Genomic DNA, 26,040 nt, shown 5'->3' on the forward strand with positions numbered 1-26,040 from the left:
CACAACTTCATACACATTCTTTAAAGCCTTTGATTATTATGTTTTGTTTGCTTTTTTCCCCGCTATCCATGTTTTCTTAAAAGAATAAATAAATATAAAAACTCCTTTCAGACAGTGGAGAGAGTCTGATGTGGACATTAAAACAACAAAATTCTCTCACATGCTAACTGGGTCTGAACGTTTTATCTTTATTCGTGGAGGACAAGTTAAATCATAGAAACAATAATAGGCACAAATTACAGTTTAAACTATTTTTATAAGACATTTTTCTGACCATAACTACCATACTACAAGTCTAAATATAAGATATGAGATCTTACACAGAACAGAAAGGTTTAAGAGATGCAGTGCAAGACAGCAAAAGACAAACAGCGTAAAAAGGATTCATGGAACATGACGGTTCTGCCTTGCTGACAATACACAGTTCACCTAGAAAGACATTTTGATACCAAAGTGTGATGACAACCCCGAATGAAACATAGCAATGACTAATCAAAACAAAAAAATGAAATATAACTGACCATTAAAAATTGATTAAGGTACAGGAAACTGCAAATAAACCTGACTCAGATGTGCAAGTTTTATATGAGTCAGGCACCTCCAGCACAAAGAGCTCATAGCTATGACGTTAACAGGAAAAGGGAGTGGCCTAGACAATCAATCATTTCTCTCATCACAGTGCAAGTCATATTTCTATAAGTGTACCTGGAGTGGATAGCAGCTATGTTGGATTCAGGCTATGACACAGACAATCCTTTAAGCATGAGGAGAGTGGGTTCTGCTAATAAGCTGTAAAACAGGTATGGCTTTCCAGCTGTGGAGAAACTACAAGTCTCAGCATGTCCTCTGGTATGGAATGCTACAAAAGCTGGGGAGCCTAATAGTGCCTAGGCTAAAAGTATGCCAAAATGTAGTGTTAAAGAGCAAGTAAATAATGTAACAAAGCCTGCGTATTACGGTACCAACATATCCAATACAGAGGTTTTTCACAAAGATTGTCCAGATTGCCAAGCACTTTATCCTTTACAGGTAGTAGATATCGCTTTCAATGGTGCAGTTTCGCCATCATGCAGCACTTATGTAATGTTTTGTGGTCTCCTAGGTAATATAAATGCCATGTACAGACTACAGATTGTTGAATTCCTTCACTGAGATATAATAATCTAATTATTATAGACCTGTGAGTTCTTGTTAAGTGGCTTTGTTTGTCATACACCAGCAACACTTTGGACAGTAAAGCTGAAGAGCATCTATTCAGTGCAGAAAAAGAGTATGTCACATTGCTGTCCTTTCTTCCTTAAGGTCGAAAAACATGCACAGTGATTAGCATAGCTGCCTCACAGCACTGGGGTCATGTGTTTGATCCCAACCAAGGCCCGATCTGTGTGGCGTTTGTATATTGTATATCTTATGAATTTAGCCCTAGAGCGTGTGTCAGGATGAAAGGGAATATAGACTAAGCTCCACCGAACATTGTAGATCTGTTCTACGTCTTCGCTGAAATGAGTGACTGCTGTGAATCATTAAATATTTTCTGTAAAGTATAGTGCAATATGTAGACGTCATGTAAAAAATCTGTTACGAATAAACAGAACCCGAATGACCAAATAGCTTTGTTAAATGAAAACAGTTTAAAAAAAAAAAAAAAAAAATTTTTTTATCAACTGCCACTGTGTCATAATTAAAGTGATAATTAAGAGTCAAGCTAATTGAACACAGCCAGTCCTGATCAATATAAACTTTATTTATTTTGATCCTTACCATCAGACAAATTATTTTCACTAAAGATTCAGCAAGCACATTATGCCACAATAAAAAGGATATATTTGATCAGAGTTTTTCACAACTGCCTAGAAAAGACTACAAGGCCATATTAAGGCCGAGAGACTCCACTGAACCACTGAGACACCCACAATCTCCAAATGGAAAACACTTATTACAGTAGTGAATCTTCCCCAATGAATGTACGGCTTGCCAAAAGGTCTCCAAGGTTGACACGAAAAATCATTTAGGAAGTTTCAAAGGGATCCTAGAAAAATTCCAAAGAACTGTAGCCTTCTCTTGCATTGCCAGTCTGTGTTAATGATTCCAAAAGCAGAAAAGACAAGGTAAATACAGTCTCCCCGGGAGAGTAGCAAGTCGGAAACCACTGCTAAACAAGAACAACCTTAATGCTGTCATTTGGCAAGAAGCAACTCTATGATCTGCAATCCTTTTGGAGAAATGTTCTATGAACAGGTAAGTCAAACTGAAACTTTTGGACATCCTGGACCCCCATTATGTCTGGCGTAAAGCAAACAGCATCAAACAGTAAAATCTAAGAGGACTAAATACTCAATGCATCCAATAAGTAGTTGTAGATTTGTTTAAAAAGAAATACACTGCTTGATCACATTTGAAAGATGGAGCCTTCAGCAAAATTACAATTTTTCCATAAGCAAAACTTGTGCACACTTTATTAAGGTGTTTTTAAGGTTACATTTTTTAAACAGGACAGACAAATGTGGCAAGTGAAGAGAGTAAAATCCCCAAATGTATAAAGAGAGATGATTCTGGCCACCTATTCCTAAAGTCTGTCTCCATAGAAACTTGACAGACAACATTTAATTTTCGCAACTTAAGCACTTTTTAATATATTCTTAAATGCAGCTTGAACCAGAACGTACAAAGCGGCACAGAATCGTTCCCCCTCCTTGTCCAACTCCACACACTTATTTTAATCACCCAGAAAAGTCTACCTGGTCACCCATTATGGTACAAACCTCACCCTGTATAACGCAGACATTTTTTTTATCGTACATAAGCAGATTGGTTTACGTGAGAGCTTTACATTTAAATACACACTAAAAAGTCTGAATGGAAACCAGTTTTGCAGTTTGAGAAAATTTGAATATCCTCTTCCTGAAATCTTTCATTCCTTCACAAAAAAAAAAAAAAAAAAAAAGAAAAGAAAGAAAAAAAAAGGTGCTGGATGGGGCCCACCATAATCACAGGTACAAAAAGTTACATAGGGGCGTGGGAGGGGTTTTATATAAATGGAGAAAAATAAAATATTTATGGAGATGTGAAGGGCAAAGCACAGTGCACAGTACAGTGTCACTAGAACAGTCTATGGATGGAAACACACCATGAAACATCAAGCCAGTGGCGCACGCAGGGGGGGGGGGGTTTCTGAGTCTCCAGAAACCCCCCCCTGCGCTAACTAAGTGGCCGCTATAGCTGCACTGTCCTATACAGCAGCCGCGGCGCTGTCAAAGAAGCGTCCGCAGCGGTGCTGTAGTGTATACAGCACCGCCGCGGAAGCTTCTTAGACAGTGCCGCGGCTGCTGTATAGGACAGCGCTGAAAAAACGGAGCTGCTGTGCATGCGCAGCAGCTCTCGCGGGGGGTGGTTCCTCCGTTCGCCCCTGAAGGCACTGGTATAAGAAAAAAAAAAAAAGTTTATTCCACATCATTGCCACAATCAAATTATTGTTTTATTATAAATACTCATTGTTTGCTATTCTATTTCATAGACAATTATAGTCTTTGTGTAATTTCATTTAATTTCTGTCTCCCATCCCGCTATTGTATATATGATGGACACCCTCAAGGTTTGTGAAGTATGGTACCAAGTGTTGCATTTATATGGAAACCACACAGTACCGTTTCTTCAGCATGCTGAAACGAAGGGCTTGTAATATATACTTATGGAGCGGTTCCATAGAGCTCGTTTATATTAGACCAGGATATGGTTCTCCATTTTTGTCACAGTACATGGGTTCAAGAGTAGTATAGTCCCCTATAAAAAAAAGAATTTGAGCAACAATGTTCTAACTTGACTGTAGGGCAGACAGGGCTGTAGGGGTAGTACTCTTTAAATATTATGTTAATATGCAAAATAAACATGGGTTGGAATAGAAATTCATTACTACTGATAGTCTATTTTATATAAATTGGATGCAGTGGGGGATGAGGATACTGGACATGTATCAAACTTTCCAATTCAGATTCATTTTTATTTTTTTTAAGTGAAACAAAAATCAGCTCTAAATCACCAAAAGCCCACTTGATCACTTCTTTTTACTGGACAGATCCAGAGCTTAAACCCATATGGTTCAGAGGATAATGCTCCTTGTGCCAAAAAAAAAAAAAAAGGTATGCAAACGGGCCTGTCCACACATATTCTGACATTTATTCATTGTATGCCCATTTTAACTGCCGCATTCACCAGCATTATCTCTCTGTACCTGGTACACTATGCGGCAAGACAGCTTAGAGAATATACTAAAAGCAAAAGACAAAGTATAGGGATTTTTCTTCATTTAACAATTGTGGGTGTAATTTTGTCAGGAACTGATATTGGGGACTCAAAGTGTCATGACTTACATTTTTCGTGGGTGAGGATTCATCAGTGTGGATTAGGGCTAGTGAATTGGAGGAGTGGTCTGCAGATCTGGGCTCATATTGCCCTGGTATTCCCTGGAGTTATGCAGTGGTCCTTCCCCAGCATGTTTCAGGGGATGTGCAACAGAAAAGTACTTTATGCCACATCTGGTGGGTTTGCCTGCATAATACCACAGGTATCCTAATCCTACACATATCTGCTGAGCACAATACATAGATTGCTATAATCCTCACAATCTAGAAGACTCCCCCATACATACACGGACGACAGCAAAAAAAACCTTCTAGCTGCATCCTGGATAGTCTGTCTTTTCAGATACTGCTGCACTCATTTGCAAATTAATCTAGACGAAAAAAAATTGAGAACATCCATTGAAAAAAGGATTGACAAAACCTATAGCTTGGAATAAACTTGGCTGTCTTTGTTGTATTTTGTACCAGCCCAAAGTACGAGCAGCTGCCATAGTCTGCTCATCCCTGTATTCCTTTCTTTCTTATAGGTCAGTATACCGGCTTTCTATTAGAACACGGTCATAGGACTATATAAAAAAATGCTATATTTCACCTCGTTATTCTCAAATACCAAGATTTTTGTTTTGCCATTATTCCTCCCCTAGTTAGGCTTGCAATGACATCACTGGAAAGGTCTGTCTGTCCCATCAACCTTCAATCTGTCCAAAGCACTTTGAATCAACAAAACTAGTAAGTATATCACAAAAGATGTTCATTTCCACTGCCCCACAGTGATACAGAACAGACTGAAGAACCCTTTAAATGCAAGGTCCCTTGTAGCACATGTACAAAAGGTTGAGAAACTAGGCAAGTTTTAAAAAAAAAAAAAAAACACAAATTATTGTGAACTTGCACAACAGCATGCTTAACGTCTCGTTATTGGTCATCATACGGATAATTCTCTTTACAGCATTTCCACACAGATGGGTAAAATTAATTCCTTGCATCAGGAATGGACAAGTGCCATTTCTGTCGCCATTGCCAATAAAGCTTAAAATGTGTTAACGAAATTATACATTGAGAAACGTGTAAACAATCTAATGATTTTATATAGGCTCAAAATCTTACAATTAATCTATGAGGTGTTTAACCTAGATAAAGAAATTTAAATTTAGCAAATAGGCTGCAGCGGGTGCTAATCACAAGGGATCAAACGTCTTTCTTTCTTGTAATTAATAAAAAAAAAAACATTTTTACACAGTTTGTATGTGTGCACTACAAATAAAAATGGAAAGCAGCTCCCAAACAAATGATTTGCATGGCAGGAAGAATGTACTTTATGTCTACCCATGTATTGTGTATACTTAAATAAAGTCTGCACAATTGATTACATTACTTTAGAGCTCAAAGTAAAAATCAAAACAAAAATGGATATTACGTTAATATGGGGAATCATCATCACCATTTATTTATATAGCGCCACTAGTTCCACAGCGCTGTACAAAAAACTCATTGACATCAGTCCCTGCCCCATTGGAGCTTACAGTCTAAATTCCCTAATATACACACACACAGACTAAGGTCAATTTATTACCAGCCAATTAACCTACTAGTAAGTTTTTGGAGTGTGGGAGGAAACCGGAGCACCCGGAGGAAACCCACGTAAACACGGGGAGAACATACAAACTCCACACAGATAAGGCCATGGTCAGGAATTGAACTCATGACCCCCAGTGTTGTATGGGCAGCACAGTGGCTTAGTGGTTAGCACTTCTGCCTTACATCTTTCCTTATATTACGGTGTCCAGGAACCTCCATATTCTGTCTAATTTGTATTTGTTCCCCTTCATGGCTACCAACCACCTAAAACACAGAGTAATTTGGCCAATCACTTGTGGATGCTGCTTGCGGTGTCCATTATCTAGTTGCCAATTGTTTTCATATGCATGACAGTTTTTGCTCTAGTTGTCACTGCAAGCAATAGGTCAGTCCACCTGGTGAATGGAAAGCAGGGCAACACACCACAGAGAGATGTACTACAGCTCACTGTGTATCTGCCATCACCACCTCCTTCTCTTACAGTGAAGTACATGTTTATTTCATGGTGGCCTAAAAAAGTAAAACCCACACAGACTCGAGAGCTTGCCCTCTCGTTACCAGGCCGTCTGTGGCACAACCAGCCACCTTGTACCTGGATGTCTATATTCTTTCTTGCTCAATCTATGTAGAATACAGCAAGTGGGAGCTACAAAGAGGTCATTTCTGAAACGCACCCATTTTTACTAGTTGTTTTAGGAATATTGTAAGTTGGAGGTCTCCTTTTGCCAGTTTACTTTCAAAATGTATGATTTACTTATGTAAAAATGCAAAGCGAACATAGTTTCTGAAGGTGGTTATTCTACACAAATGGCTTAAAGAAAACATGGAGTAGGACGGTTGCCCACTGGTGTTAAAAACTGCTTACCTTTTGTGAGACAACCGTCTTTGGTACGAAATAAGCATGAAATGGGCAGTACGGTGGCTTACTGGTTAGCACTTCTGCCCCACAGCGCTGGGGTCATGAGTTCAATTCCCAACCATGGCCTTATCTGCGTGGAGTTTGCATGTTCTCCCCGGCTGCTCTGGTTTCCTCTCACACTCCAAAAACATACTGGTAGGTTAATTGGCTGCTATCAAAATTGACACTAGTCTATGTGTGTATGTTAGGGAATTTAGACTGTAAGCTCCAATGGGGCATGGACTGATGTGAATGAGTTCTCTGTACAGCGCTGCGGAATCAGTGACGCTATATAAATAAATGATGATGATGATATATATTATATATAGATATATATATATATATATATATATATATATAGCAACATAATAAAATTCAGGATGCAGATAAAGTCATTTGGCTATTCTAGAGAGTACCGACGAGATCAGATCAGCCTTGGAAATTGAGGACATCCAATTACGCTGGTTCTTGTGCAATCCATTTAAAAAACAGACTTCACTTTGTTCATTTATAGTTTTAAATGTGGGGACGGTCACCTCTGGTGCAACAAACAAATAGAAAATGTAGATGAATATACCATTGTATTGTACATTGTAGATTTGAGTTACTAGCTTACAGTCATCAAAGGGTTATACAGATCTGTGTATTCACACATAGGGGTGTGAGCACTGAAATAACTAGGGAATAAGGTTAAGTACACATGGGTTCTCTCTCTCCTCCTGAGCTCAAATCTGTGAATTCAGCAGTGCATATAGTACACACACAGCTAAACAGGACTTTACAATGCAGAGCATAGACGCATTTTCTTACAATGAATAAACATTGCTTTCAAAACAGAATTCATTCTTATAATATTTTCAAATCGCACATATCAAAATGTTATTTCACTGTGATCTGCTTTTCTGTAAACATTTACATTTATAGGGCAGCAATATTGATAAACGATCCAGACTTTTTTTTTTTTTTTTTAAATAAGCCACCTTCAAAAGACAAAAAAAAAACAAAAAAGCATTGCTTTCGGTGAGGAACCCTCACACTGTTCAATGATTCAGGGAGTCAAGACTTTGTAAAATGTTACTGAAAACAAAAAACATCGTCACTGATATGAACTCAGACATGGTGATAAGTAGTCAACGTGTCAGTCCTTCAAAAGAAGGAGAGCTCGCACAGGTGTCTAGCCTGGGGGACAGAGCCAAACAATGCATATGTGTGTTCCCTCTGCCAAGGTGAACAGTAGCTTCCTACCAACCAATTTTAGCAGCCTAAAACCTGTTGGGTTTTTTCCTTACCATTACTTTATTCTTATTATCTTCAATATATTCCAAATATCTATAACAGTTCTTTATGACAAAGTAATGTGTTAAATATTAGCTGAAATTGGAGTATTTACCCTTCCTAACCACATGGGTTTCTTTCAGATAATAATGCGACATTGCAAATAGAAGAAGTGGTTTTCTGATTGAGCATCCACATTCCTCTAAATAATATAAGACTTTATTGTTAAACACCCACCATCTGTCAAATTAAATGTTAAGATACCAAAAACAAGGATTTCCAACACTAGTTATTTCATGTCCTAGATTTATTAACATAACAATGATGGAAGACGTTATACAGTAATTGTATTAATAGAGGTCTATATGATCCAAACACAGTGCTAATGAACGTAACAGGGAAAGATGACCGATTAAGCACCAAGTGGGCAGAACCCAGCTACTACACCTTGCATTTAATAATATAAAGTAGGAAATATTTCAAATGAAGGAACCTTAAACCATAAAAGGGCCATTAAACCTAAAATACATGTCGCTCTCATGGGAAGTGTTAAAAGGCAACATTTTCAGACACAAAGCAGACTTAATGTTAGTAAGTTCATTAGAGGCCACTGCATTCAGCCCACATTAGCCACCTTTAGCAGAAAACTGCTGATAACAGAACAGCTTGCACTCAGGCAGCAAATGTGAATGGAATGTCCAACATGTCAAGTTCTGTCAAGGTGTAGAAATAAATAAATTATATGCACACACGTTTTACACAAGGCAAATTGCTTTTTAGTTGTAGCTGTCATTTAAAGACTGTGGTGGAACTAAATACTATAATACAAAATGGTAAATACCTTAAACATGACATTTGTTTAATTTATAGTCCAATTAAAATATTTAGAAACAGATTTTTCTACAGGCTTGTAGAAAAAACTCAAATATATCTACTTCACTGTAAACCATGGGTCAGCTGGATTCCTGAATACAACAAATTAAACAAGTTGGATGAATTTTGTTTCATATATATTTGCTTTTGACACTATGCTCTTCCTGCAGTTTTACAGATGCCTCCCATCCCCCTCCTTATATTAGAGCTGCATTTGACAAGAGCAATGTTCTTCCTCCCAGCGTCATCTCCTGATATACTATGTGTTGCGTTCTCATGAACCAATTGGTTAATAAACCAAGCACATTTCAGATAAACAGCAGATGCAATAAGGAGCTCTGACTATATAGTGAATAGTATAAACCAAGGGTAGTATACACTATGCAGCTCCCCACTACAAATAATAGTACAAGGCTGCAAATGAGCTCAGGTGCTGTTGTGCATCAAGAGCAGTTTTTCCATAATGTGAATGCATTCAGCTGGAAGGGAGCCCTATATAGTATGTACCATGGCAATAGTTATCGTTGTTTGTCAAAAGGGCAAACTCTACCATTAGATTAACCTACATGGTCGCCTAGGGCATAAATGAATGGCAATGTTCCTCATCCAGTATTCTTAATGCCCCTTCTATGCCCCCACATGGAACGCCAGCGGCTGACATGGAAGAGAAGCAGCTGACAGCTTCTAACCTGAGAAGAGGTCAGTTACTGCTCCTCAATGTCAGTGATGGGCTGAAGGAAGCAGGAGATGTGGTTCCTCCCCGTTCCAGTCTACTAAGGTACAAAACAGCAGATGGTGCAATGTCTCAAAGAGGGTCCACACCTCTGAGGGAGGGAGGGCGTGGCCTAGGGTGTTCACAGAGCTACCGCTGGCCCTGTACGGTTCTGATGTAGCAATAAGGGAGAGTGGGGAGGGTTGTGTGAGCCCGGATGTAAATATATTAATTTTTTCACCACAAGGCGACAAAAGTTAATAAGCATACATTACAGATCATTTATCAATTAAGGAAATAATATATTATATAAAAAAGTAGTACCAATTGTGTCAAGTTTTCTTTTAAATTGCAAATGTCTTTAGTCTTTATGCAAAACAGTGACAGTACACAGACTGAAAATGTCCTTCAATAGTTTAGTAGTTGCATGTACTTCAAACACAATTTCTCCCAAAGGCTTTTAAGTGATCAGGTATCTTGCAAGAATAGCCATAGGGGTCAAGGAGGTCACAGATCTAAAGATTGTGGTATGGAACAAGAACAATGGACCTGCCATGTAAAACCTTAAATAGGTATTTTATGAAAATTAGAACCTATAATCAGGATCAGCAAATCTGTGAGAGATTAAAAAAAAAAAAAAAAAAAATTATGCAAACCAAAAGAAAAATGCCTTCCAAACAGATGATAGACAAACTAGTTTGCCTTTAAGCACTTATACCCCATTCATACTGCACCAAAAACCCGGGTTTTTGCAGAGGCACGCTGAAAAACCCGGGTCTTGGTGCAGTATGAATAGTCCAACCACAAAATCCCGGGTCTAAAATCCCGGGACTTAGACCCGGGATTTTGCGAGGGGTAATTCCCGGGTTGGACCCCGCTCGCCTGCAGTATGAATGGTGCAACCCGGGTAATTCCCGGGTCTCACCATTCATACTGTAAAAAAAAAAAAAAAATGATTTTAATTAATAAAAAATACATATCAAATGTTTACTTAACTTATTTTCAGCCAGCGGTGTCTCCGGTGCGTTGCCGGCTGTCAGGGGGACCTCTGGGTACTAAAATGAAGTGATTTCTAATGGACTGGAAATTACGTCATTTTAGTACCCAGAGTTCCCCCTGACAGCCGGAAACGCACCGGAGACACCGCTGGCTGAAAATAAGTTAAGTAAACATTTGTTATGTATTTATTTATTTATTTTTTAATTAAAACATTTTTTTACACTTTTTTTTTTCTAAAACCCGGGTCGGGCAGGTGCAGTATGAACCCGCCCGACCCGGGAATCTTCTTATCTATACTGCAATGTGCCCCGGCAATATCCCGGGTTAACAACCCGGGATATTGCCGGGGCGGCAGTATGAAAGTGGTATTAGTAAGGAAGAGACACACATCAGCAAAATACAGGTTACAAAAACCATTCCCAATATTCCTGCAAAAAGTTGTTATTCAAGTTTTAAAGAGCAGTGCAGTCCCAATTGGCAAAGAGTCACATACATGTACATTATTTTACAGCATTCATGCTCTCAAAGCCTATTGGATACATTTTGGTAGTCCAAAACATAATCCAAGCAACTGGACATTTACAAACACATGAATATTCTGTGAAACACAGCATAGTTATGTGGGAGAGTTAGTTGGGTACACAATGCAGCTCTGATCTGTTAAAAAGGGAGGTTTTATCCATTCTTTAAATAGTTTTATTTTCAACACTTATGTATACAAGCAAGTAAACTTAAAGCTAAAATACAAGTCGACTTCTATAAAAGAATTACTAATAATGTTCACAAACACGTCTCAGCAACTGCTCCTAGATTCAACGTGAAGCGCTAGAAGCTAGTTTCAGAGAAACCAGTCCAGCCAGAGCTCCACAGACCAGGATATCATATTCAGGTTGTAGCGCATAAACCGGTCAAATATTTTCTTAACAGATGAGAGAGTGCCTGTATTCAATGATGACAATGCCCCTATCCAAAGCACAATGGTTTTACAAGCATGATACTGATCTTCTCTGTATGTTATGACCATCATTTTTAATATGCCACATGATAGGGAAGGTTTAGTCCTATTCTCCGTTTTATGACTCACTTAGCTTCACCCTTATGGAGTAAAAACTGGGGCATTGGGTGACGTTCAGTGGGGCATAAAGCGGATAAAGAAACAAAAAGTATAAAGCAAGAAGGAGCTGGGGGCTCACAGATGAAGGCCTGGGGACCCTCCTGTTACCCATAGCTGGTCTAAGTACCAGTGTCATGTAATTGTGATATAAGAGCTAGGCCACTAGACATTAATACACAACATTTTCTTTCCTTGAATAGCGCAGATATCCCGTAAGAAAGTTTTGGGCCAAATACAAGGCCATTAATAAAGACAGTGCCATACACGTGTATATTTAAATCTTATCTTTATGCACAAAAGCTCCAGCTAAAAAGAGACAACATTACACATGTGCTAGCACTGTCAGTGCCATCATGCAATAGATGCAGGAGAAAGACAAAATTATAAGCATAACGCTGTGTGGCTGCAACAGGGGCAAGGACGCAACAGGAAACGCATCAAAAATGTGTTATGGCTGGGAGCAAAAAAGCTGAAGACACCCAACTCTTGGCTTTTGGTCCCCACTAGAAAAAATCTAATAAATAATTTACCCCAAGGACAATAACGTTGTTAAAAGACTAGTTGGGAATCCAGGCCTCTGATGGTTGAGATGACCGAGAACTTCATCCAAAGTGGCTATCCGAGAGACATTGTAGGCAAGCATGAAAGGTCCAAAACTAGGGTGGAATTATTAAACAATCTAATATTATTAAGACATAAAAGTAATCACGTTTTGTCTCATGGTATACCATGTCCTCTTTTGGCAACAAAATAATCTATTGCTTTACCATCTACTTTTGATTGAAAATCTCATAATTGTAGGTGCCTCACTGCATAATCAGTTGTATAAACATCATACTGCATTATATTAACTGGTATGGAAACCCTGTAATGGTACGATAATAAATTATAATACAGATATATTTATTTTTTATAAAGTAACTGTGGCGACCTTTTAGGTACAAAACATGAATGTTACTGCGATATCCAAATGATTAAACTTTGCAACAGAGCTTTGACAAAGAGAAGAGGTCAAGCAAGATACATAAACTGTTGTCTGGTATACATTTTTTACCAGCAAGCATATGGAAAGAAATCTATAAAGTGAGCTAATATTTGGTGTGTTTTATTTTGTTTTATATAACATATGTACTCCATATTCTAAGGCTTTTACACACACATCAGTGAAGCACTTTAGCTACTCCTACTGAGCAACGTGCAGAGATTCAAGGACATTATTTATTCTTTTACTGAAAAGTCCAAATAACCATAAAAAAAAACAAATTAAGGAATATCCACTCTCATGCAGCTCCCTTATATTCCCCAACCCCAGCAGTTGCTGCAGGCAAACATCCCACATATACCTGATTCACAGGGGTTCGAGCTCTGCATTGTCAACAAAAGTCTTTCCCCTAAAGCAAGAATCATGGGAACAGCCATTGCCATCTTCGATAACATTTATTAAACCTGGTGCACAAGTAAATGTGCAGAAAGTGCTGAATGGGATTCTACCAACCAACAATCAAGCAGGAACTATTGTAAACTGCCTGGATTTATTTTTTTTTACACCGCAAACACCAAAAGGGATAGCCATCTTCTGTATTTACAACATCTACTATTTGGTGGAGGAAGGACTAATTAAGAATGATATGTTGCCTTTGTTATGGCTCTGCATCTGGCTGGTTTCTGCAGTAATAAAAGATAGTAAGCACTCTTGAAGTAATGTGAATTGTAAAGAATAAGAGTGTCAATAATATAAATCATTTAACTTCCATGTCTTATTCCCAAATATAATCCTTACATCTGCCACTTTCACTAATTTCATTTGCATTAAAATCCATTAGCAAGTCAGGAAAAAAAAAAACCCCTTTCTAAGAAAATATTTCTATATTTTTTGAAATGTTAGTCTACTGGAGCTTTGAACCACTGAGATGAGATCATTTGCTTAAAGGCACAGCATGACTTTTCTTTTAACTAAATTCCAGTGTGCAATAAATATGGCTTGTAAACAAGGTCTGGAAGTTTGCAAAGTGGCAGTCACCAATATCCAATATGCTTGGTTTTAAGAGCGTGGACAATTAAGTGAATCGACGGTTGACGTTTAGAACAAAATTACACACCAAGCACCTTGCACTTCAGATGCATACTTGCCAACTCTCCCGGAATGTCCGGGAGACTCTCGGCATTCGGGTCAGTCTCACGGACTCCCGTGAGAGCTGGCAAATCTCCCGCATCCCGCTACTGGCACCCCAAAGTGACCGCGTCATTTTGGCCCCTCCACCCGTGACAAAACGACATTTCCGTCTCAGGGGCGGGGCCAAAATGCTGCAATTGGCCGCGCCCTCCAGACACGCCCCTCTCACGGAAGTAAGGAGAAAGTAGGCAAGTATGCATATGTACAAATGAAAATAGCACTCAGAAACCTGAAGATTAAGTGGAATTTGGTTGAATTCAATATAAAGTTTGTCTAGGGACAATTCCTTTTAATTTTGTTTAAAGACTGTTCACTGCGCAGGAATGCACAAGTTATAAAAGATATCCATGCAAAAGGAGTCTCACTCAGTCCATAAATACCACTCCTTTGTGTGCCAAGAATTTATACATCAGTCCCAAGAGTGTAATCTAGAAGCACTAGGACTTTGGCATTTCCAGCTATAAGCAGCAGGACTGTCCTGGGAAAACTGAAACACATGAGGAGCCATACGGTTCACTCCCCCTTTCTGGTGCTTTATATAGAACAACTGATAGCATTCATAAAATATTTCAAAAGTTGAGGACCATATCGAACCAGTAAATCAGAGATAAGGCTTTGACTATGGTGGAAGCATTTTTCATATGCACAGCAAGCTCCTTTGTTAGAGAATTCTAGAAAGACACTGCAGAGACCATGTCAGAAGTGGCTGATAAAACACTTTGCCAAGTTCAATGTAACAAGGTTACATATAACCATCAACTAATGCTATGGCATGGGAACCTTTAGATACAGATTTATGAATGTCAAAAGATGCCTTTCCTATTGGATCAACTTCTATATTTAGAGTAGCATGGTCACAATGTGCTTATATTCCACCACAGCAGTTTCCCACTGGATATCAATGGCCATTATTTACCCAATCTATGAAAAACACCTGACAAATGACTTGAGACCGCACTGTTCTGAACTGAAATCCATTTCTTATCATATAGATTTACAGATATGATCAAAAGTTGACCGTCATCTTAACTTGCAACCTACCTGGTCTTTTCCAGCAGTACTCGGCCAAAATCTAAGGACACCTATACCCTTGGCTTTCTATGTAATACCTTAACCAAAAGCTCATGCAATCATGCAACAACCCACCTTATTATTATTATCATTTATTTGTTAGGCGCCACAAGGTATCCGCAGCGCCGCACACAGTACTAACAGTAGACTATACAGGGTGAAACCATACAGAACAATGAACAAAAAAGTACCAATACTTCAGAAACTCCGGCTAGTCATATGCAGTAAAAACGGAGCGGAAGAAGAGGTATGGAGACAGGAGGGGAGGGGGCCCTGCTCATACGAGCTTACATCCTAAGGGAGGGTAAACAGACCAGGCACAAGAGGAGCCAGTTAAGGCAAGAGGAGAGAAGGGAGGACGAGCAAAGGGAGGAGATGGGGGTTAAGTAGATGGTTGATAGGCTTTGAGTGCACTTTTGAAGGAGCACAGAGTAGCCAATGCGGGTAACTACAAGTAATTTAACAGCACAGAGTAGGAGAGAGACGGATGGAACGAGGGAGGTCGTTCCAGAGAAGGGGGGCTGCACGGGAAAAGTCTTGGATTCTGGAGTGGGAAGAGGTGATAAGGGTGGAGGAGAGGCGGCGGTCATTGGCCGAGCGCAGGGAGCGGGCAGGAGTGTGAATGGAGAGGAGGTTAGAGATATAAGGGGCAGTAGAGTTGGAGAGAGCCTTGTAAGTGGTGGTGTGGAGTTTGAAAAGGATTCTGTAGGGGAAGGGGAGCCAGTGTAAGGCGAGACAGAGGAGGAGCAGCGCGAGAGGAAGATGAGTCTTGCGGCCGCATTGAGTATAGAGTGGAGGGGGGAGAGACGGGAGTGGGGGAGGCCAGTGAGGAGGAGGTTACAATAATCAAGGCGGGGGATGATAAGTGCGTGGATGATAGTTTTGGTGGCATCCTGAGAGAGAAAAGGACGGATGCGGGCGATGTTGCGTAGTTGGAAGCGACAGGGCAAGGAAATGAATGTGGGGCGCAAAAGAGAAAGAGGAGTCGAGGGTGACACCCAGGCAGCGAAGTTGGGTGACAGAGAAGATGGTGGTGTTGTTGACGACAATAGAGAGGTCATCGTGGGATGGGTGTCTGGGCGGAGGAAAGACAATGAGTTCAGTTTTAGAGATGTTGATTTTGAGAAAGCGCTCAGACATCCAGGAGGAGATGGCGTAGAGGCAGTCGGATACCCGAGCGAGGAGGGTGTAGGAAAGATCAGGAGAGGAGATATGGAGTTGAATGTCGTCAGCATAAAGGTGATACTGAAGACCGAAGGAGGAGATGAGAGTACCAAGGGAGGAAGTGTAGAGTGAAAAAGAGTAGAGGGCCAAGAACAAAGCCCTGCGGGACTCCTACGGGGAGAGGGTAGGGGGAGGAGGAAGAACCAGACGTGGATACAGAGAAGGAGCGATTAGCGAGGTATGAGGCGAACCAGGCATGGACAGAACCAGAGAGGCCGAGAGAGAGAGAAGAGTTTGCAGCAGGAGGGGGTGGTCCACGGTGTCAAAGGCTGCAGAGAGGTCAAGAAGGATGAGTACGGAGAAGTGACCCATTTTCTTGTTAGATGGATATTATGTAGTTTGTTCACTCTGGGGCACTGAAATGTTATTACTCCATAGGGTGCTCGCTTACTTGCAAAATAATTATCTACATTTCAAATAATAATGACAATCACAGACCCAAATAACTTGTGTTTTTGTCATGAGAACATGGATGAAGTAATTGGATGAAGACCACTATTGTCTTCAGTTCCTGAAAACAATAGTGGTCATGTGCAATAATCTATGTGCTTTGAATTCAAGATAAAACGGTTTCAGCATAAAATTACACTATATGCTAAAACAGTTAAACTGATAAGCAGCAAGCCAGAAGTGCAGCTGTTCCCATAATAAACAGTTAGTTGGATAGGTTCAGAGTCCTGATAGAGATCTAAAGAAAGGATCAGTAATTGGGTAGTGAAGCTTTCACCAGCATGGAGAGCATCAGGTCACAGAATTAAAGTAAAAAAAAAAAAAAAAAAACCTATGGAGATGCATGCATCTACAAAACAGTTAAAGAAAATCAATTCACTGTAATAATGACAGAGCTCAAAGAGATTGCTCCAATTGACAGGTTATTACCATACTTGCCAACTCTCCCGGAATTTCCGGGAGACTCCCAAAATTCGGGTCAGTCTCGCGGACTCCCGTGACAGCTGGTAAATCTCCCGCTTCTGCCACCACTAAATGACACGATTTGCGGTGAATCGCGTCATTTTGGCTCCGCCCCCGCGACAAAGCTTTTTTTTTTGTCACGCGGGGCCAAAATGATGCAGTTTTCCGCGCTCCGCCTCTTCCCGGAAACAGATTAGAGAAAGTAGGTAAGTATGGTTATTACATTTAAATTCCATGCACCAAAAGTAGTATTAAACAATGATTGTTTGTAGTAAAGTGATCACTACCAGCGCTCAGAATAATAATGGCATGGAAACCTTGTAAAAAGTCAAAGGGATTTTAAATAGAACTAAAATGTTTAAATAGAATCTTGTCATATTCATATATATTATGAAACTATAACTTATTCCCCTTTTGCCATCAACTGTACCAGTTTGTGCACCGAGCAACCTTAAATGTACACTCCCGTTTAGCAGTGGGAGTCATCATTTACTATTACAAATTACCTTTATTTTAATCAAAACAACAGAAGTAGCTTCGCACATGTAAAAGTGCATCACAAAAGTTAAGCCATTTGTGTTGTTAATAATTAACTGTCCCAATTTATATTAGATCATAGATTACTATTCCTGAGTAATTCTGCTATAATAAAAGTACATAATATAGCCTATTACACAGCAGGATAGAGTAAAGGCATGCAGGGCAATCTGGCTGCAGACCTAGCCACACATACAGCTGTTAAACCATAAAACATATCTGTATATAAACAATTAATTCTGCAATGTTATATGGGAAGATGCACTAAATTTTATATTTGGCAAGAACTGGTTCACTACTAGCTACTGTCATTACAGTACATGTGTCTTTTGGCCTACTTTACATTGATTTAGTGAGCCAAGGCAGCCCAAAAAGCCAGCAGTATGGATACCACCATTGCAATCCTATAACAGTGCTGGCTAATCTGAGACACTCCAGGTGTTGTGAAACTACAAGTCCCAGCATACCCTTCCAACAATAAGCTGCTATATATTGACAAAGCATGCTGGGACTTGTAGTTTCACAACACCTGGAGTGTCACATGTTAGCCAACACTATCCTATATGCTACTGCATATCTATTTTCAAATGCCAAGATAAAGCAAAGCATACATACTTCTAAGACTACCTGTTTTGTGGGCCGACATAACACCCATGAGAATGCAGCTTCCTAAGAACCAGCGACATCACTGAGGCATGAAGTCAGTAGGTGATAGGTATACATATCTGTTCCTTGTTTTGGCTTCATTCACTTTATTTTAATGCAAAGGGAATCTGCTGTTTTCTGAACAAGTCCAGGCATGCCAGGCGATTCTTAAAAGTTATGACATAATATTAATATCATAATTGCTGCAATGAACAGCACACAATTAACACCTGTAATCACAGGGACAGCCAGTAAAACATTGCCATACAGTTTCCAAATTGACAAAACACAAAAAATATGAGGTTTTTATTTCCTCTATAATATTTTTTTACTACACAAATCTGTAATTGTCCATAAAGTCAAACAACATACCCATACTTACCTACTTTCTTCAGCTCCCTTCCGGGAGCCAGCCAGTGGAGGGGGGCGTGAAGGGGCGGGGTGGCCGAAATCGCGTCATTTCGGCCCCGCCCCCTGTGACGTCATGACGCAAATTGCGTCATTTGACAGCGGGGGCGGGGCCAAACGCCGCGATTCACCGGGAATCGCGGCGTTTGGGATCTAATTCTGCCCACTTCACTAGGAAGTGGGGCACTTCCTAGTGAAGTGGGCAGAATTCGGGAGATTGCCACACTCGCCCGGGAGTCCGGGAGACTCTCACAAAATGCGGGAGTCTCCCGGACATTCCGGGAGAGTTGGCAAGTATGCATACCCCCAGGAGGAACTTATTTGCAGATGACAACTTTCCATGCTAATGAGCACAGACACATGAGCTTGCAGAAATTGGGGTGTTGGGATGGGCACTTCTACTTGACACCCAAAAACAGTATATGTCAAATTTAAATTAAAAAATATATATAAAAAAAATAAAAATAAAAAAATAATCCACCCTGCAAATTACATTTGAGGTACCAGAAACAGAGATGCGGTGTACACTGCGGTTTAAATTAGATAAAAAGTAGATTTGTTGGCTGCTAGAAGGAGCAGGAACTTTGTTGTTTCTATGGAAACCAGTAAAGGGGAGAAGAAGAAAAAAAAAAAAAATCTGTCTGCACAGCATTGCACTTTGACAAAAAAAAAAAAAAAAAGTGTCTTTAGTGGTTTAAGTAGTAAAATTTTATTTCTGATTTATGTAAAATTATGAAGCAGTTTCAATATTTTCTATTTACTAGTACAGTGTAGTTGTCCATACAGAGAAGAGGTGGACGTTTTTTTAGCTGAAGCAATGTTTAACCAATGAAATCACAAAGAAGTTGTGACATGACTGAGGCAAGTGGCACAAAGTGCCTTATGCCTCAGTGATTTCATAGGTTGCAATCTCATGAATATTGACTCAGCCCACAAAACTGTACCTCCAATGTGAGTGATTGAAAGGTAAAACTTTAGATATTAAACAGTCATCTTTCTATTCAATTATGCAATTAGAACATGTTACTAAATTGTAGGTGTTCGATAAAGCAGAAACTATACAGTTCAATTTTATTTTTCATGAACAGGGTCTCCAGGCTGAACTATTAATACTATTTATACTATAATCATAGCTTAATTACCATAATCAGAATAATATACACTTATGTCAGGAGTAAGATTGTATACGGTGTCAAAGGTAGGAAAAGAGAAACAGACAATCAAAACAAAAACTCATTTATTTTTTGGGTGGTTTGGCCACTTTCCTGCAGTATCCTGGGCATATATATGCCTTTGAGTTTCCCCACTATTAAAAGCATAATAACACAAGCATCTTTCAGATACATTTACACAATGTCAGTGCCCAAGCTGACACTAGTGCATGAACTTATTAATAATAAAAAGAGATGGAACAAAAATAAGAGAAAACAAATGTGATTTTAGAAATAGGTTATTTATAGTATATTGCCACTTCTTGCATAGGCAGCACAGTGGCTTAGTGGTTAGCACTGTAGCCTCACAGCGCTGGGGTCAGGAGTTCAATTCCTGACCATGGCCTTATCTGTGTGGAGTTTGTATGTTCTCCCCGTGTTTGCGTGGGTTTCCTCCGGGTGCTCCGGTTTCCTCCCACACTCCAAAAACATACTAGTAGGTTAATTGGCTGCTATCAAAATTGACCCTAGTCTCTCACTCTGTGTATGTGTGTCTGTGTGTTAGGGATTTAGACTGTAAGCTCCAATGGGGCAGGGACTGATGTGAGCGAGTTCTCTGTACAGTGCTGCGGAATCATTGGCGCTAAATAAATAAATGATGATGATGATTGACTTAGAGAGCCATTCAAAAGTTAGGCTGGGTACACACTACAGCCACTTATTGGGCCAATCACCTGATAAACGACCATTCAGACCAATATCGCATTAATGTGTACACTTAGACAATGAACGTTACTCGTTCCAAAGCACAGACCATCATTTGATTGTTCAGCAGACCTATAAATCTTGTTCAGCTATGGCACAACATCCTTACAATCCTGCCATACGCACTCATGATCAGGATCTCCATAGAGTTTACAGAGTCATGATCTTTTCAGCTGATGGTTATGACAGTTGAAGAGCACAGATCTGAGGGTAAATCTTTTAAAACCTGTATATTGTGTACGCATGAATCGGCATGCTGATCGGGACTTCTTTATCCAATTGTGAGTAAAATCATTGGACTGGACATATGCCTGTATTGAATATATAGTAATGACGTGTCAAGCTCGAGCTCAGGCAGTAGTGCCCAATTCAAGCTTTGGACATCTCTCAGTTTTATGTTTTTCTGTTGTCTCACTTGCACCAGCTACAGGTCTGTTGCAAGTGCCAAAGGATAGTGATAACGGCTATTTATACATGCTAGAACATGTTTGCATGCAGAAGCAATTGTAACAGACAGTTACAATATCCATAAAAAAATATCCATAAAATACATTAATTATGAAGTTATGTCTACTGTACAGTAGACATAACTTCATAATTAATGTATTTTATGGATATTTTTTTTATTGTCATTAATGACTATATTAACAGGAGACATTAATTGAATAGTTTTTTCCTGTGCATTATTTTGTGAATTGATATTCCACATATGTATTGGACGTATCCTGCAGTGTACTGTCTGTTAGAGCAGAGTGGACCTAGACCCGTGTTCATCAACAGATGCATCTTTACATCCGTTCCTTGTTAAATATGGACGTGCGTATGCCCGATGTACATGTGGTTTTTTTTTTAAATACACATTATGTTTGTTTTGCGTCCATTGATGAATGCATCCCTATGATTCCAGAGTGCATTAAAAAAAATAAACAAAAAACAAAAAAACAACACACACTTTACACTGTTCCCTCTTTATACCTCATGCTTAGAACACTGCCCATAACGGTCATTATTGCAGAAGAAGTTTTAGAAATAGGACAACATTTGTGATTAGAGAATATACTGGTTGGTAATTAAATTGCCTCCCAAAAAAATTACTTTTAGAAGTAACGAATTTATGGGTCATATTCAATTGTTGGCGGAAACGCCCAAAATCTCACGCTCCGCGCACTATTACCGTTATTACGGTAGTTTTCTCGCTAGATTTCAGCTCGCAGCTCCCTGAGCCTCAAGCTGAAATCCAGCTTACTATTACCGTAATAACGGTAATAGTTTGAAAGCCGCGGGGATTCGGAACAATTGAATATGCCCCTATGAATTTTCATTTAAAGATCTTTTTGTTGAACGATTTAAACACAAACATTTGATAGGCTTAATAAAGTAAGCAAGCACAGACAAGAGATCACTTAATTATGATCCTTTAAACTGCCCACACTCCTAGGAATACAATTGTTTTCAAGTACTGGGTAATCATAGAAATGTTTGTGGGGGCAACTTTAATATTATCATAACTGGTTTCTTTTTAGAGGTGAACAATAATTCAGTTAAAACAAAACGACAGCAGTGATAGACAAAGAAGAATCTCAGCAATAGTGCATCCACCTCAGGCCAGAGGCCTCCATGATGTTGTCCAGATTATTGGAAGAGATGCAAAAAAATCCACTTATTTGTTCAACTCCTCGTTTGTTTAGAGGTCAGCAAAATACTCAAAAGAAAATATACTGCAGAATTAAAAACGAGCAACGTAGTTTTTTTAAAAATAAATAAAAACCAATGTGTCCCTGGAAGGTCTGCGTCACACCTTGCGACAGCAATTTCACAGAAATTTCCCCTCATTTTACCTCGCACCCCATAGAGGTGATGTCCACATGCCACACTGACAGCAATTGTATCTCCCCCATAGGCTTGCCAAACTTTTTCCCAATAATTAGCACCAGGATTAGTGAGCAGAGGGTGCAATTAAGAAAGTGTGTGCATGGGAAAATGTGGTGATGTTGCCACTAGATTCTGATATTTTTATGATACATGTTAGAAAATAAAATCAAGCATCTGGATGGTTGATATCAGTTATACAATTTAACTTTGCCATAAATTCTCATAAGAGTCCCAAAATATGTCTTGATTTTGTGGATTCTATGCAACATACCATTTAAGGGTGCTAACCATTCTTTATATTTCAGTCAGCTTATTCCAGAAATTTTGGCTGAATTACTATGATTTTTGATTCATTTTCCAAATTCTAGTAAAACCGTGGACTAGCTTGTATAAAGAGTTGCAGTAGACTCATCAAAATTCTGAAGATTGACTTGAGAATTCGTAGTTCCCCTTAAACCCTTGTAATGAGGTCACAGGGGATAGCTTTCCGACCTGAGTGGACCACTTTCATATGACAAATTGTACCAGAAAATTACAATTTAAAGGGACAGAATGGCAAACTAAGACAGAATGATAATAACAAGGTTAAAACTATAAACAAAATCCTGCACAACTATGAGGTGGGAGTTCTGTACAGCTGTCATGTGTGTCAAACATGTCCCCAAGGGGAAAATAATAACAAACAACTACATTAGAGCTCAAACCTGCTTTATTTATTTTTAATGTGTTTAAACACATCGTTGTTTTCAGTATAACCATTCCAATTAGCACTTCATTTGCTGTGTATCACCCTTTTCAGAATCTGCTTGCTCATTGTTTGTTTACACCAAATATAAAAGGTTTTAAATATGAATGAACATAAAATTATAGCTAGCTACAGTAAATGAAGAAATGAGATAACCGTTATAAGAGGTCATAATGTTTACATAGCCACAAAGTGTACCCTGTAGTCTAAATATAAAAGCAAATAAAAAAAAAAAAAAAAAAAAAAAAAAAGTATAAAAAATTTCTTGCTGCCTCAGGACATTGTCGCAGATTTACTACATTGTGCATGTTTCATTCAGATGTCTCCAATATATCCCATTCCAAGTGTATGCCATGATCACTTCTTATCATTATACTCTGATCAGCAGCTATTAGTCACATCTGTAAAACAACTCACTGCACAGTCATGCAACCCCAAGAGATGCTCCCTTCATTTACTGTAGTTAAGCAGTTCTCTTCTCCCTCCCCCCCCAAGGAGGAAACAATGCACATGAGGCAAGGAAGGAGGCAGACCAGCTTACTATCAAACACAGTTCTTTAAAGGTCACATTAGAAAGAGCTTATGCAGTATCCAGGGACAACGCCACTTTACAAATATCTATCCTGAACCATAGAACACATGGACATGCCAAACACATGACAGTCACCTCAATAAATCAAGCACAAGACACAGATTCAACACCCTGTAGCCAATGTCATCTATGTGGCCTTACTTTTTATTTTTTTCCCCTGATCATGTGCCTCCTATGTCAATAGCTCTCATCCAGTTTGTCCACTGGTCTGGTCATTTAAAAATATAGGCAATGTTAAGTAAATACATGAATGGAAAACGTACAATATCATCAAGCATGCAGTTCTACAGCATGGAAAAAACTGGTTTGATTATTTAGGTGTCTTTTATACTAGATATGAAAGACAAAAGGTTTTAAAAATATGTGCAAGATTGTTTATTAGATTTACCCTCAAACAGTTTTACTTTGCATATAAATACATTATTAAAAGGTAACAATAACAAGCTGTTTCTAAAAGCTTTAATGTGCAAGACCATTATTCAGACATGTGCACATACATATTCTGCCTAAATGGATTAGTAGTTATTATGCACAATACATTTTTTTGTACACACCTTGTATACTTGTCCATAGGTGCCATTGCCTACCACTTCCACCAGTTCAAAGATCCCAGCTGGATCCTGAAAAGAAAAGATAGCATGAGCATTATTTGCAGAAAATCTCTTAGAATGGTGGGAATATTTGGGATGAGGGATGGATGCAGCTGTTGCGCCCTAATTTTTTTCTCCACTTGAGGCACATGCCAATACATGCAAACAAAGGAAGCCAGTGTGACTCTTACATGAACTCTATCCCGGCACACACAATCCCTGTGCTCATACAAATATTAAGAAAATAAAACAGACAAACTGAAGCCTTGGGAGGGGGGAGATGAAACAAACAAGGGACAGAAGAGAGACAAGAAAGCTGCCCCCCTTCGGCCTCTTGCAACACACAAGCTGGACTAGAGGGGCCCAGCCCTGCTTCCATCATATGGGTTGGGGGCGGGGGGCTGCTGATGCAGCTGCTGGGGGCTTTGATTTCTGTCAAATTGCACAAATCCAAATGAAATATCCGAATATCACAGCCCAGTCCACACCTTGTCGAGGTTTCTTTTGTGTAAAATGCACATTCACATAAGGCTGACTGTGCTGATAATCCTGCCATACTAACCCTCAAGGAGGAGAGGTCTATGTCCACCAGACTTTTGGCAGGCGAGTCGTTAGCCATGGTCGTCCCCTCTTTTCTTTAGTATCCCCGGCAGAGTCTGACCCCCTCCTCTCTGCCCAGGACCCAGACACGGCAGGGCGAGATCCTCTCCTCCCTCACGTTCTCCTTGCAGGGCTCCAACTCCTCATTGGGGTGCAGCAGACCCTCCTCTCTGGTCCCCCACTCCACAGTCTATCGCTGTCCCCGCCGTTGCTCTTCTGGGCTAGCTGCAGGATGGTGATTTACACCATGTTGAGGTGGCAGCTCCCTGCACAGTGATCCAGGCTCGGTCTTCTCTCTCTCTTCTCTCCCCTCCCTCTTTTCTTTCTTCCTCCCCTCGGACACACAGACATGCAAAGAGGAGACAGAGGGGGTGGGGAAGAAAAAATCCTCAGCCAGCACAGCTACTGGAGCCAGGTGCACCAATCCAGGCACCCAGAAATCTCTTCTTCTCCTCCTCTTCCTCCTGTACCCACCCACTTATATCCTCACACGGGCTATAGGCTGTGCACTACTGCTAGTACTGTACCCACTACACTGTTTTGGGCAGTTGCCATGTGTCAGTATCCTCTGATTCATGTTTAATCCTTGAATCCTGTTTAAAATATTTGCACAATGATGTTTCTGTTCATCACTATATTTTTAAATATTGATTAGATAAAGAGCTACTCTAGAATAGCATTTAAATAAACCTATTTCCTCCCAAACAGTAAATAATTAGCATTCACTTTTAAGAAATAGCTCTCCTCCCCAAACTCAGCCACACATTCAATTAATAGCATCCAAATCATCCCACCCTTAATAGATTTTCCATAACCCCACTATTAAATATCCCCAACCTTCACCCTACCAATAAATTAAAAGCTCCCACTCTCAACCTACTATGAAATTAATAGTTCACACCCCATCCACATCACATAAAATCCCCCCTCCCCCAAACTTATATTAAA

General features: G+C 39.6%; 1 protein-coding gene across 10 annotated transcripts in view; it reads right to left on the reverse strand.

The window, feature by feature from the left end:
- The window catches only part of MAP4K4 (mitogen-activated protein kinase kinase kinase kinase 4), a 121,154-nt gene extending 95,622 nt beyond the window's left edge, over positions 1-25,532 (reverse strand). For 5 of the 10 annotated variants that reach the window (XM_075200226.1, XM_075200224.1, XM_075200219.1 and 2 more), the window contains exons 1-2: positions 25,055-25,532; positions 24,457-24,522 (exon numbers count right to left, since the gene is read on the reverse strand). In XM_075200226.1, coding sequence (XP_075056327.1) covers positions 24,457-24,522; positions 25,055-25,111 — 123 coding nt within the window. In that variant the 5' untranslated portion in view covers positions 25,112-25,532. The remainder of the gene's footprint in view (positions 1-24,456; positions 24,523-25,054) is intronic. The other 5 variants (XM_075200225.1, XM_075200223.1, XM_075200221.1 and 2 more) reach the window with 1 other exon arrangement.
- Positions 25,533-26,040: the final 508 nt, after the last annotated feature.

Source organism: Mixophyes fleayi, chromosome 2 (genome assembly GCF_038048845.1).
Source record: "Mixophyes fleayi isolate aMixFle1 chromosome 2, aMixFle1.hap1, whole genome shotgun sequence".
Lineage (NCBI taxonomy): Eukaryota > Metazoa > Chordata > Amphibia > Anura > Limnodynastidae > Mixophyes > Mixophyes fleayi.